We start from the raw sequence: 13,282 nt of genomic DNA on the forward strand, positions 1-13,282 counted from the left end.
ACGGTCATGATCCACAGGAGGGGCTCAACCTGGAGCACACATGCATGATACCGGTTACACTTTTCACTCCGATTATATTTGTTTCTATTATTTTGGCACTTCCTTATTCTCCACCAGCATGTCAGGTCCATGAAGTAAAGAACCACATCACTTGCTCAGCAACACGGTGTGATGCATAATAGATGTTACAAACTCTGTACTAAGTGTATGACAATGTGACCGGAGACAGAGTAGCAGATACACTCCCCCCCTTAGAGATGTTCCTGCGTCTTGTAAGCATGTATTAAAAAGCAAATGGAAAATGCACAATTGGGTGAGTTTTAAGACCACTCAACACAGTTGCAAGAGTCAGTTATTCACACTTGAAACTCATATTTCATCAGAATTACCACACACAGTGGCACTGGGTTCTTCTTATCTGAATCTGCTTTCCTGGGAATGCAGTTAACTGGAGCCTAACCAGCTGAGGTTCACACAGAGCCTGACTCACCTGGGAAGGGAAATCCCCAGCTCCAGCCCACTCTCGCTGTGCTGTCCCCTCCAAGGGGGAGAAAACCATGGAGACACAGGAGGTTCACAGTCCAGAGGCACAGGCTCAGGAACCGACTGAGACCTCATTGTAGGAGGTGGAATCTCCCCTCTCCCCGAGGAAGGAGATAGAGGGGCCCCCCGGGCTGGAGAGCTGGTGTTCGTCAAGTGGAGTAAAGCTGAAGGTTTATTCTCATGCACACACTCAAAGGACAAAGCTAGTGGCAGAACCTGAGCCCTGCTGGGGTAAAGAGATACTGTGCCCACGCCTGAGATCAAGGAAGACTTCCCTGTCTGTCCAAGAGCAGGAAGGCTTCCCAGGGGTCAAAAAGGATGGAATGCCCCACCCCATAATAAGGGTGGACATGCTCCCACAGGCCTCTGCGGTGCGATTCATCTTAGCAAAACGTTGCCCATGCATTTTGGGGAGGGTTCAGGGATCAGTCAGATGTCAAGAGAGAGACAAGGGAATTGGCCAAAGGTAAACAAAGGCAACCTTTTAAGTATATATTAAGAAGTCATACGGTAACCACAGCAATTATTTCGAATTTAGACCAACAGAAGTTTAGTTTGTTTGTTTTTGTGGAGTTTTTAAAGATCTGACAAACGTCCATTTTGCTAGTAAATCCCATCATTCGATAATCTCAGAAATCATTCCTTGTTTCAAAGAGAAAAATTCCACTATAGTTTAATCCCATTGTCTTTGAGTGAAATCCCATCATACAGACCAAAGATCAGCAAACTTTTTCTGGGAAGGAACAGATAGTGGTATTTTAGGTTTTGTAGGTCCAGATGCAACTGAGCAACTCCATGTGTTTATGCAGCTGGGAAGGCAACCACGGACAATATATTAACAGGTGAGCATACTGTGTTCACAATAAAACAGTATTTCTAAACACAGATGGCATATGTGCACACCATCATTCACAGCAGCATTGTTCCCAGTAACCAGCAAGTGGGAACAGTCCACAAGTCCATCAGTGGATGAGTGGATAGGCAAAGTGACATCCTATATTGGCAGGAATAGCATTCATCTGTGAAAAGGAAATATGCAGCATATCTGATATATGCTACAGCACACATGGACCCTGAAAACATGCTGAATGAAGCAGGCCAGGCACAGATGGAAAAACCGTATATGATTCCACTTATCAAAGTTACTGGAGTAGGCAAATTCATTGAACCAGAAAGTAGAGGTTACCACTGACTGAGGGCAAGAGGGGGTGTTGTTTAATGAGTAGCAAGGGTCTGTTGGGATGACGAAGTTTTGGGAATAGATGGTGGTAGGAGTTATACACGGGCTTCCTGGTGGCTCAGATGGTAAAAGGTCTGCCTGCAATGCAGGAGACCTGGGTTCTATCACCAGGTTTCGAAGATCCCTTGGAGAAGGAAATGGCAACCACTCCATTCACATCATTAAAGGTTTAACAGGTGCTCTCTTTACCCACTACAATGCATCCAGATTACAAGGCACATTGAAAGGCAAAAACAAACAACCCCCCCCCCCCCAAACCTAAGCAGTTTGAAGACACAGAGTGAGCATCAGATTCAAACACAGCAGGAATGTTGGGATGGTCAGACCTGGAACATGAATCAGCTATGATCACTGTGCTGAGGGCTCTACTGGATAAAACAAACACATGCGGGAACAGCTGGGCAACAAGAGCAGGAAAGGGGAATTCTAAGGAAGAACGAGGAAGAAATGCTGGAGACGAAGACACTGTCCCAGAAATTCAAGACTGACTTTGATGGGCTTCTTAGTAAATCAGAGGACATTGATGGGGAGTAATCACAGAGAGAGAATTACAGTGCCTTCACGGCTCTGCTCCCACTCAGATACACATCCCAGCACATTCCCACTGTCCACCCGTCCTTCCAGGGCACGGACGGGGCAGCTAAGGACAAGGCCGGGGAGCACCTGTCCTGACCAAGGTGCTGACAACACAGCTCTGAGCGTCTCTCCTGCTGGAGAGCCTGCTCTCCCGTTTCCTGCCCTGAGACTGAACACAAGGGCGCACTCACCTGCCTGCACTTGGCTCCACACGCTGTGCAGGGAAATGTCAGTCAGGACGGGCCCCAGTTATAGGGACAGGGTCCCTGGGCCCGATCTCCCCACAGAGGAGCCATTATCATGTCATCTGGAGCGCAGTTGACACTGTCTGCATGGAGAGTCTGGGGCATCTCCAGGGAGGAGCAGATCTTACCCACAGTGCTCATCACCCTAACCTACATCTGGGGACCTGTGACAACTCCAGGAAATTATTGAGGTCCACAAGGGCAGCTGAGCAGAGGGGAGGGAGAGTTTTCTGTGTTCCCTGTGGGAGATCTAAGTTTAGAGTGAAAGTCATAACGGGGAGGGACACTCACAGTGCACCAGGGCTCCCGTCACTGTTTCCTGCTGGGCATTTTCCTTCATGGTCTCACTTTTCCAAACTGTTCCAAAGTGTGTTCTCACTGATCATCAGCATGTGATCTGGAGGCTGGGCTTTCCCTTGAGTTTAAGTTCCACAGCCCATTCTATTTATGGTCTCAGGACTGTTTAATCTGGAAAACGCCCCCTATGAAGTCAGAGTTTCCCTCCTCAGAATCCTCAAGTCTCCCTTGTATCCACATGACTCTGGAAGGACTTAGTCATTTGTTCTAAGTCACCCATGGAGCCCCATCCTTGAGCCTCTCATTGGACCTCCAGTTGTACATGTGTTATGGGCCATTACTGCTGGAAAGAAGATTTCTGGACTCTGATGAGGAAAAACAGAGAGGTAATATTAGACTGTATGCTGCAGTCCATGGGGTCACAGAATCGAATTTGACTGACTGGCTGAACAACAGCATTAGAATACATTAACTTGATCATGGCAATCATCAGTTGGTAGCTGTGAAAGGTTGTTGCTGAACGATAAGATGCCGGGATTCTTGGCCTCCAGAAGAGACGAATTCAAACAGGGGCCAGAGACGAGGCTGGATCGCTCAGACCTTTTGTGTAATAAAGTTTTATTCAAGTATAAAGGAGATAGAGGAAGCTGCTGACACAGGCATCAAAAGGGGGCAGAAAGAGTACCCACCTGCTAGTCTTCAGCTGGATGTTATAGAGTCCCTAGAAGTCTGTTAATTAAAAGAAAGGAATGTCTTAAAACTCAGAATGGAATCAGGCCCCTCATCCATAAGTTGTATTTTGTGATAATCCTGGCACCAGATGATTCATCCCAGGCCATAAAACGACTGACTTGAGTCTTGTAGAAGGGCAGATTACCATACAAATAGTTTCATTTACATAGACTGGGGAACAATATCAGAGTATAACATGCTGGTTTGTCAAGTAGGTTCTGAGCCATTTGGTGGAACCCACTTGAAGACAGAGTCTGGGGGAAAATGCATAGCACATTAACATAACTTAAGACAAAGATTTCCATAAGAAAAATGTTTTGGTTAACTCAAGGTTTGAGAATAGTTAGCTTCAAGTGAAACCAGGTGTCATGGCAACACAGAATTTTAAGAGAAACCTCAAAAGAATAAAATACTTAGGAGTATATCTACCTAAAGAAACAAAAGACCTATACACAGAAAACTATAAAACGTTGATGAAAGAAATCAAAGAGGACACAAACAGAAGGAGAAATATACTATATTCATGGTTTGGAAGAATCAATATTGTCAAAATGGCTATACTACCCAAAGCAATCTATAGATTCAATGCAATCCCTATCAAGCTATCAATGGTATTTTTCACAGAACTAGAACAAATATTTTCACAATTTGTATGGAAATACAAAAAACCTCAAATAGCCAAAGTAATCTTGAGAAAGAAAATGGAATTGGAGGAATCAACTGCCTGACTTCAGACTATACTACAAAGCCACAGTCATCAAGACAGTCTGGTACTGGCACAAAGACAGAAATATAGATCAATGGAACAGAATAGAAACCACAGAGATTAATCCACGAACCTATGGACACTTTATCTTTGACAAAGGAGGCAAGGATATACAATGGAAAAAAGACAACCTCTTTAACAAGTGGTGCTGGGAAAACTGGTCAACCACTTGTAAAAGAATGAAACTCAAACACTTTCTAACACCTTACACAAAAATAAACTCAAAATGGATTAAAGATCTAAATGTAAGACCAGAAACTATAAAACCCCCAGAGGAGAACATAGGCAAAACACTCTCCGACATAAATCACAGCAGGATCCTCTATGACCCACCTCCAGAATATTGGAAATAAAAGCAAAAATAAACAAATGGGGCCTAATGAAACTTAAAAGCTTTTGCACAACAAAGGAAACTATAAGCAAGGTGAAAAGACAGCCCTCAGATTGGGAGAAAATAATAGCAAATGAAGCAACAAAGGATTAATCTCAAAAATATACAAGCAACTCCTGCAGGTCAATTCCAGAAAAATAAATGACCCAATCAAAAAATGGGCCAAAGAACTAAACAGACATTTCTCCAAAGAAGACATACAGATGGCCAACAAACACATGAAAAGATGCTCAACATCAGTCATTATCAGAGAAATGCAAATGAAAACCACAATGTGGTAATGTGATACCATTACTCGCCAGTCAGGATGGCTGTTTTCCAAAAGTCTACAAGCAATAAATGCTGGAGAGGGAGTGGAAAAAAGGGAACCCTCTTACACTGTTGGTGGGAATGCAAACAATATAGCCGCTATGGAGAACAGTGTGGAGATTTCTTAAAAACTGGAAACAGAACTGCCATATGACCCAGCAATCCCACTCCTGGGCATACACACCAAAGAAATCAGATCTGAAAGAGACACATGCACCACAATGTTCATCGCACCAGTGTTTATAATAGCCAGGACAAGGAAGCAACCTAGATATCCATGAGCAGACGAATGGTTAAGGAAGCTGTGGTACATATACACCATGGAATATTACTCAGCCGTTAAAAAGAATTCATTTGACTCAGTTCTAATGAGGTGGATGAAACTGGAGCCCATTATACAGAGTGAAATAAGCCAGAAAGATAAAGACCAATACAGTGTACTAACACATATAGATGGAACTTAGAAAGATGGTAATGATAACCCTATATGCAAAACAGAAAAAGAGACACAGATGTACAGAACAAACTTTTAGACTCTGTGGGAGAAGGCGAGGGTGGGATGTTTCGAGAGAACAGCATCAAAACATGTATATTATCTAGGGTGAAACAGATCACCAGCCCAGGTTGGACGCATGAGACAAGTGCTCGGACCTGGTGCACTGGGAAGATCCAGACGGATCGGGTAGAGAGGGAGGTGGGAGGGGGATCAGGATGGGGAACACATGTAAATCCATGGCTGATTCATGTCAATGTATGACAAAAACCACTACAATATTGTAAAGTAATTAGCCTCCAACTAATATAAATAAATGAAAAAATAAATAAGAGAAACCTCCTTTTAAATTTGTATATAGAAGGGAAAATATCACTAGTTTGTTTCCTCCTGCTGCTTAACAGGTAAGAATGTCTGACACTTGCAGCCTATTTCCTCCATTTGGAGATGCCTGGCCTTCCTGCGTGTTACCCTCTCAGTTGGATCTTGGGGACCAGTTCCCTCAGCTGGGAAACAGCCCTAAGTTCATCCTTCTGAAGCCCAGAGAGCAGAAGAGGGTACAATCAATCGTCCCCACTGGGCTCCTTCTGCAGGGAGCTGATGCACTGTGGCCAGTGGACTTGTCCACAGGTCAGGTACATGGGTTTGAGAGGAGAAGACAGGCAGATAAGACGGCTATGTCTGCTGAACACATGCATGATTTAGTTGTGCATATGACTGAACGTGTGGGCTGATGACTCTTCCTCGGAAGCTGTCCTACACATTTAAACACAGAACCTACTGTGTGCCATCCCTAGGACTAGGTAACGAAGGCTCAAACAGAAACACTCACGGTCCTGGTCCTGAGATATGTGATGCTGGTTACACAAAGGCCATGGTCATCATCAGATTCTTCACTCAACTGGTGAAAGGGTCTTGATTTCGCTGTCTATTAAGGTAGCTCCAGGCACACATGGCTACCAAGCCCCTGAAATGGGCTCGTCTGAGAGATGCTCTGATTGTAAACACACATTGGACGTCAAGCATCTGTTAAGACAGAGAGACAGTAAGCTACCTTTCCAAGAACTTTTCAGAATTGATTAGAGCTTGTGCTCAGTCACTCACTTGTGTCCGACTTGTTGTGACCCCATGGACTGCCACCCGACAGGCTCCTCTGTCCATGGGATTCTCCACGCAAGAATACAGGAGTGGGTTGCCATGCCCTCCTCCAGGGGATCTTCCTGACCCAGGGATTGAGCCTCTGTCTCCTGTGTCTCCTGTGTTGCAGGCAGATTCTTTACTAGCTGAGCTATCAAGGATGTCCCCATCCTTAATAAAATATTCCTTATTCCAGAAATAAGTCAACATTTGATGAGATTAAGGCGGTGGGATGTAAATAAGGAGGAAATAGGAACCATATTCATAAAATCCCCTTGCAGGGGAGCCTAGTGGCAGTGGGGGCACGTGGAGGACACAGGCGAACCTAGTGGACTTGAGGTGGGTCCACCTCATGGAATTTCTTTTTCACGTCTCCGATTTCTCCAAAAGACTGATTTGAGAGACATGGGCTGCAGTATGGAGGCATTTGTTAATTCAGCAAGTATTCTTGAGGTCAGCTCAGTGCCGGGCAGTGTGTGTCCCTTTAGGGGCACTGGACACAGTACTCTGTCCTGAGAGAAGTCAAATGACCCTGGCAGGGTCTACTTCATTTCCTTTACCATCACGGCTTCACAGTGTATGCAAGATGCTGACTTTTCCCCGTTGACTTCATCAACCTCTCAGGTGGTGCCAGGCCTCCTGTCATGGCCAGGAGGGTCCTGCTGGGGTCAGAAGGCTCAGCAATGTGCAGTAGAAACGGAATACGGCATAGTCACTGTGCACTTGAAATGAATGTGTGTTTTCAGCTGTTGAATGAAACTGATTGCATGCACACATTTTTACTGTTGAAACAAGTCTTCTTTCCATAATATATAGAAAAATGAATAGGTAGTCACAAAAGAGTCTCCATCACACAAGGTTACGCTTACAGAAAATTAAAAGAAAACATTTGGAAATTGATCTGAAAAATTAAAAAAAAAAACAAAAACAAAAAACAATAATTGAAATAGAAGTAAGTCCGGAAACCACAACACTACTTCTGGAAATGTAAGCTTCTCTTATACCATTTGTGTTACTGACTCATGAACTGTTCTGTAATTCTCTGCTGCGTTTTGCGCCACGCGGGCAGCAAACGGGGACGTCCCGGCCACAGCCCCGCGCACACGACAGTTCTCTCCCCGCGCCTCGGCGGTCGGGGCCGCTCGCTTTCCCCAGATTCGGCGAGGACCGCCAGTGCCCAGACTCACAGGGTAGATCCTCAGGAAGCTCTGGTGGTCCTGGCTCGGATGCGATGCAGAGAAAAACGGAGGCAGCGGCTCCGCAGCGGGAACTTGAGTGAATTTAACGATATGGGACCACTCGCCAACGCGGCAGGAGGAAACGATCCCGACATTCAGGAAGACCCCCCGCTCCGTGCAGCCGGGGGCTCACCCTGAGCGCGGCGCAGGAAGGCGCGGTGCAGGCGGAGAACACGGCTCCGTCTCTCAAACTCACGGCCCGGAAGCCGCGCCCCAAGTCGGCCGCGTCTCCCCTCGCCGGCGCGCAGACTCGCGGCAGACGCCCAGGTCCCCTCGGCCGGACCCCGCCTCCACCTCCGGGAGTGGCTCGGAGGAGAACCGCGAGGAGCGCAGGACGCAAGTGGTGCGGCTGAACCTCTCAGGTCTCGGCTCCTTCTGCTGCTTGTAAACCCGCAGCGGACAGGTCTCAGGTCCTCAGGAATGAGGAGGTACTCAGTGGCCGTGTCAGCGTCCAAGGGCGCGTCCACGGCGGGGAGAAAGGTCAGCAAGCGCGGACACGGGACTCGACACTTCATGCCCTCGGGGTCGGGGTGGGGTCACGTGGCTCGCTCAGCTCACTTCCATAACTCGGCACTTCTCACCCAAGTAGAGGGCTCCTGCCGACGCTCCCCTGGGCCCGATGAGATAGTTCCACGTATAAACTGAATGATTAAAGAGATGCAATTCCATGTATAAGCTGAATGATTAAAATGGAACCGGTCTTTCTCATTCATGCCCATGTTCTCTTTGCATTAACTGGATTATTTGATTCAAGACTTTCCTTCTGCTTAAAACATGAAATGCATTAAAGAAAGAAGAGCCCCTGGATGTTGATTTTCCTCAAAATTGTCCAATTGACACAAACATTGTCAAAATGCAGACACTGAATATACACCTGTATGGTGGTGATTTGACGTGTCCCAGAATAATCTTGGAATAGTAAGGTATCTTTTTCTTCTTTTTGCATCTTCTCCTCTGTAAATGAACAACAAGCAACTGCATTCCAGTCCTTCCCATCCTCTGAGTTGTAGAAAATATAAGGAGACGTCTCAGAGGTCTCTGGATGAGGGGGTTAACTCTGGAAGTCAAGACAGAGGAAGGGGTTTCCGTGGACACGGAAAAGGATGGGCTTGGATACTGTAGTGACTCAGGCTCAGAACTCCACGCGGCCGGGCTCAGAGGGCCAGGGCGGAAGGACTGGCTACACTGGCAACATCTCCGCCTAACCCTGTGATGAGGGCGGGGCCTCCACCCGCCTGTCCTGATGTGACTGTGTGGATGGGGCCACACTTCAATTCAGACCCTCAGTTGTTTCCAACTCTTTGCGACCCCATGAACCGCAGCAAGGCAGGCCTCCCTGTCCATCACCAACTCCTGGAGTCCACCCAAACTCATGTCCATCGAATCAGTGATGCCATCCAACCATCTCATCCTCTGTTGTCCCCTTCTCCTCCTGCCAACAACCCCTCCCAGCATCAGGGTCTTTTCAAATCAGTCAGCTCTTCACATCAGGTGGCCAAAGTATTGGAGCTTCAGCTTCAATATCAGTCCTTCCAATGAATATTCAGGACTGACTTCCTTTAGGATGGACTGATTGGATCTCTTGGCTGTCCAAGGGACTCTCAAGAGTCTTCTCCAACACTACATTTCAAAAGCATCAATTCTTCTGCCTTCAGCTTTCTTTGCAGTCTAACTCTCACATCTATACATGACCTCTGGAAAAACCATGACTAGACAGACCTTTGTTGGCAAAGTATTCTCTCTGCTTTTTAATGTGCTGTCTAGGTTGGTCATAACTTTCCTTCCAAGGATCAAGGGTCTTTTAATTTCATGACTACAGTCACTATCTGCAGTGATTTTGGAGCCCAGACAAATAAAGTCAGCCACTGTTTCCACTGTTTCCCCATCTATTTGCCATGAAGTGATGGGACTGGAGGCCATTCAGAAAACTGGAGACTAGTTTTCTGAGTGTTGAGCTTTAAGCCAAATTTTTCACTCTCCTCTTTCGCTTTCATCAAGAGGCTCTTTAGTTCTTTTTCATTTTCTGTCATAAGGGTGGTGTGTCTGCATATCTGAGGTTATGGATATTTCTCCTGGCAATCTTGGTTCCACCTTGTGCTTCCTCCTGCCCAGCGTTTCTCATGATGTACTCTGCATAGAAGTTAAATAAGCAGGCTGACCATATACAGTCTTTACATACTCCCTTTCCTATTTGGAACCAGTCTGTTGTTCCATGTCCAGTTCTACTGTTGCTTCCTGACCTGCATATAGGTTTTTCAAGAGGCAGGTCAGGTGGTCTGGTATTCCCATCTCTTTCAGTCTGTTAGTGTTTGTCTTAGGTTTTGAGGTGCTCCTCTGTTGGGTGCATAGATATTTACAATTTTTATGTTTTCCTATTGGATTGATCCCTTGATCTTATAATCTTCTTTATTTTAATGTATATTTTGTGATATGAGGAATGCTACTTTAGCTTTCTTTTGCTTCCCATTTGCATGGAATATATTTTTCCATCCACTCACTTTCAGTCTATGTGTGTGTTCATGTCTTAAGTGGGTTTCTTGTAGAAACACACATACGGATCATATTTTAGTATCCATTCAGCCAATCTGTGACTTTTGGTTGGAGCATTTAATCCATTTACAAAGTGATTATTGATTAAAAAAAAAATGTTCCTATTGCCATTTTCTTAATTGTTTGGGGTTTGATTTTGTAGATCTTTTTCTTCTCTTGTATGTCTTGACTACATAAGTCCTTTAACATTTGTTGTAAATGGCAGAAAGTGAAGATGAACTAAAAAGCCTCTTGATGAAAGTGATAGAGGAGAGTGAAAAAGTTGGCTTAAAGCTCAACATTCAGAAAACTAAGATAATGGCATCTGGTCCCATTACTTCATGGTAAATAGATGGGAAACAGTGGAAACAGTGTCAGACTTTGTTCTTTTGGGCTCCAAAATCACTGCAGATGGTGACTGCAGCCATGAAATTAAAAGACGCTTACTCCTTGGAAGGAAAGTTATGACCAACCTAGACAGCACGTTAAAAGCAGAGACATTACTTTGCCAACAAAGGTCCATCTAGTCAAGGCTGTGGTTTTTCCAGTGGTCATGTATGGATGTGAGAGTTGGACTGTGAGGAAAGCTGAGCACCGAAAAAGTGATGCTTTTGAAATGTAGTGTTGGAGAAGACTCTTGAGAGTCCCCTGGACCGCAAGGAGACCCAACCAGCTCATCCTAAAGGGGATCAGTCCTGGGTGTTCATTGGAAGGACTGATGCTGAAGCCGAAACTCCAGTACTTTGGCCACCTGATGCAAAGAGCTGACTCGTTGGAAAAGACCCTGATTCTGGAACGGATTGTAGGCAGGAGGAGAAGGGGACAATGGAGGATGAGATGGCTGGATGGCATCACCGACTTGATGGGCATGAGTTTGAGTAAACTCCAGGAGTTGGTGATGGACAGGGAGGCCTGGCATGCTGCGATTCATGGGGTCACAAAGAGTTGGACACGACTGAGCAAGTGAACTGAACTGAACTGAAAGCTTCTTTGGTGGTACTGAATTCTCTTACCTTTTTCTTGTCTGAAAAGCTTTTGATTTCCCCATCCATTTTAAATGAGATCCTTGCTGGGTACAGTAATCTTAGTTGTAGGTTTTCCTTTTCAGTACTTTAAATACATCCTATCATTCCCTTCTGGCCTGCAGAGTTTCTGCTGAAAGATCAGCTGTGTGGGTTTCCCTTGTATATTACTTGTTGCTTTTCCCTTGCTGCTTTTAATATTCTTTGTGTTTATTCTTTGTTAGTGTGATTAGTATGTGTCTTTGTGTGTTTCCTCTTGGGTTTATCCTGTATGGAGCTCTTTGCGCCTCTTGAACTTGATTGACTACCATATTGTCTTTGGCTGACTTCCCTTAGTATGACAATCTCTAGGTCTAGCCGTGTTATTGCAAATGACGTTACTTCATTCTTTTTTACGCCTGAGTAGTATTCCACTGCATTGGATGTATACATGCACCATACCTTCTTTATCCATTCAACTGTCAGTGCAACACGCAGGTTGCTCCACGTCATGGCTGCTGTGAATAAGTGACCAGCTCCCGTCGGCCATTTCTGTCAATGCTCTACTGTTTCTAAAGCCAAGCTGACCCCTGTGATCAGCTCATACTGAGCATTTCCATCTGACCTGGAATCTGGCTTCTCCTCTGACTTATCCTCTGTGCTTGTGTGCTCAGTTGCCCGGTCGTGTCTGACTCTTTGCGACCCCATGGACTATAGCCCATGAGGCTCCTCCGTCCATGGGATTTCCCAGGCGAGAACACTGGAGTGGGTTGCCATTTCCTTCCTGACCCAGGGACTGAACCTGCATCTCTTGCGTCTCCTTCATTGGCAGGTGGATTCTTCACCACTCTGCCACCTGGGAAGCCCCCATACTACACTTGATCTTAGTCAAAAGGCCTTACGCACCACAGTTGTTGCTTCATGTAGCCTCAAGGTCTCTTAAACCTGGAGGGTGTCCCATTTAATGCCAGTCCATCCCACCTCAGCATCTGTGAGCATCCCGAATGTACACAAGCTCACAGGGTATGATGGTGTGGATGCCTAGTAGAGGACAGACTGCTCCTTGGTTCCTGTGGGACAACCAGACTTTCCTTCTCTATGTTGAGGACTTATCTCCACAAGTGATATTTCTGGACCTACAGACAGGATTCAGCAAAAACTAATATATAGATACAGGTGCAAAGGGCCAACTCATTGGAAAAGACCCTGATTCTGGAAAAGATTGAAGGCAGGAGGAGGAGGAGGAGGCAACTCGGGATGAGATGGTTAGATAGCATCATGGACTCAACAAACATGAGTTTGAGCAAACTCTGGGAGATAATGGGCAGAGAAGCCTGGTGTGCTGTAGTCCATGGCGTCTCAGAGTCAGACAGGACTTAGGGACTGAACAACAGCGGAAAGATAGCATCAGAATTCTTTAAAAATGAGAAAAAGGCCAAAAAGCAATGGCAAATTGGGCAATAAAAAAAAAGAGAGAAACTTCACAAGATAGATGAAAAGACTGATCCTGAATCATATGTTAATTATAACAAGTCATTCAATTTTTCAAGATTGCTTTGGGTATTCTATATTTTTTACATTTTCATATCTTTAGAACAAGCTTGCCAATACAAACAATGGCAGCAAAATAAAAACAACACAAGCAGGACTGGATTATCTTTTGGGGCTTCCCTGGTGGCTCAGACGGTAAAGCATCTGCTTACAATGCAGTAGACCCGGGTTGTTTAATCCCTGGGTTGCGAAGATCGGATCTGTCAACTCTTTAGATCAACTGAGAGTGTATAG

At 45.4% G+C, this 13,282-nt stretch overlaps 1 protein-coding gene across 1 annotated transcript in view; it reads right to left on the reverse strand.

Annotated features, from left to right (window-relative positions):
- The window catches only part of LOC136157659 (cationic amino acid transporter 3-like), a 72,827-nt gene extending 64,345 nt beyond the window's left edge, over positions 1-8,482 (reverse strand). The window contains 3 exon segments of the mRNA XM_065919475.1: positions 2,551-2,573; positions 7,750-7,999; positions 8,101-8,482. Of these exon segments, the coding sequence (XP_065775547.1) occupies positions 2,551-2,573; positions 7,750-7,999; positions 8,101-8,482 (655 nt within the window).
- Between the last annotated feature and the right edge of the window lie 4,800 nt (positions 8,483-13,282).

Source organism: Muntiacus reevesi, chromosome 2, assembly GCF_963930625.1.
Source record: "Muntiacus reevesi chromosome 2, mMunRee1.1, whole genome shotgun sequence".
Taxonomy (NCBI): Eukaryota; Metazoa; Chordata; class Mammalia; order Artiodactyla; family Cervidae; genus Muntiacus; species Muntiacus reevesi.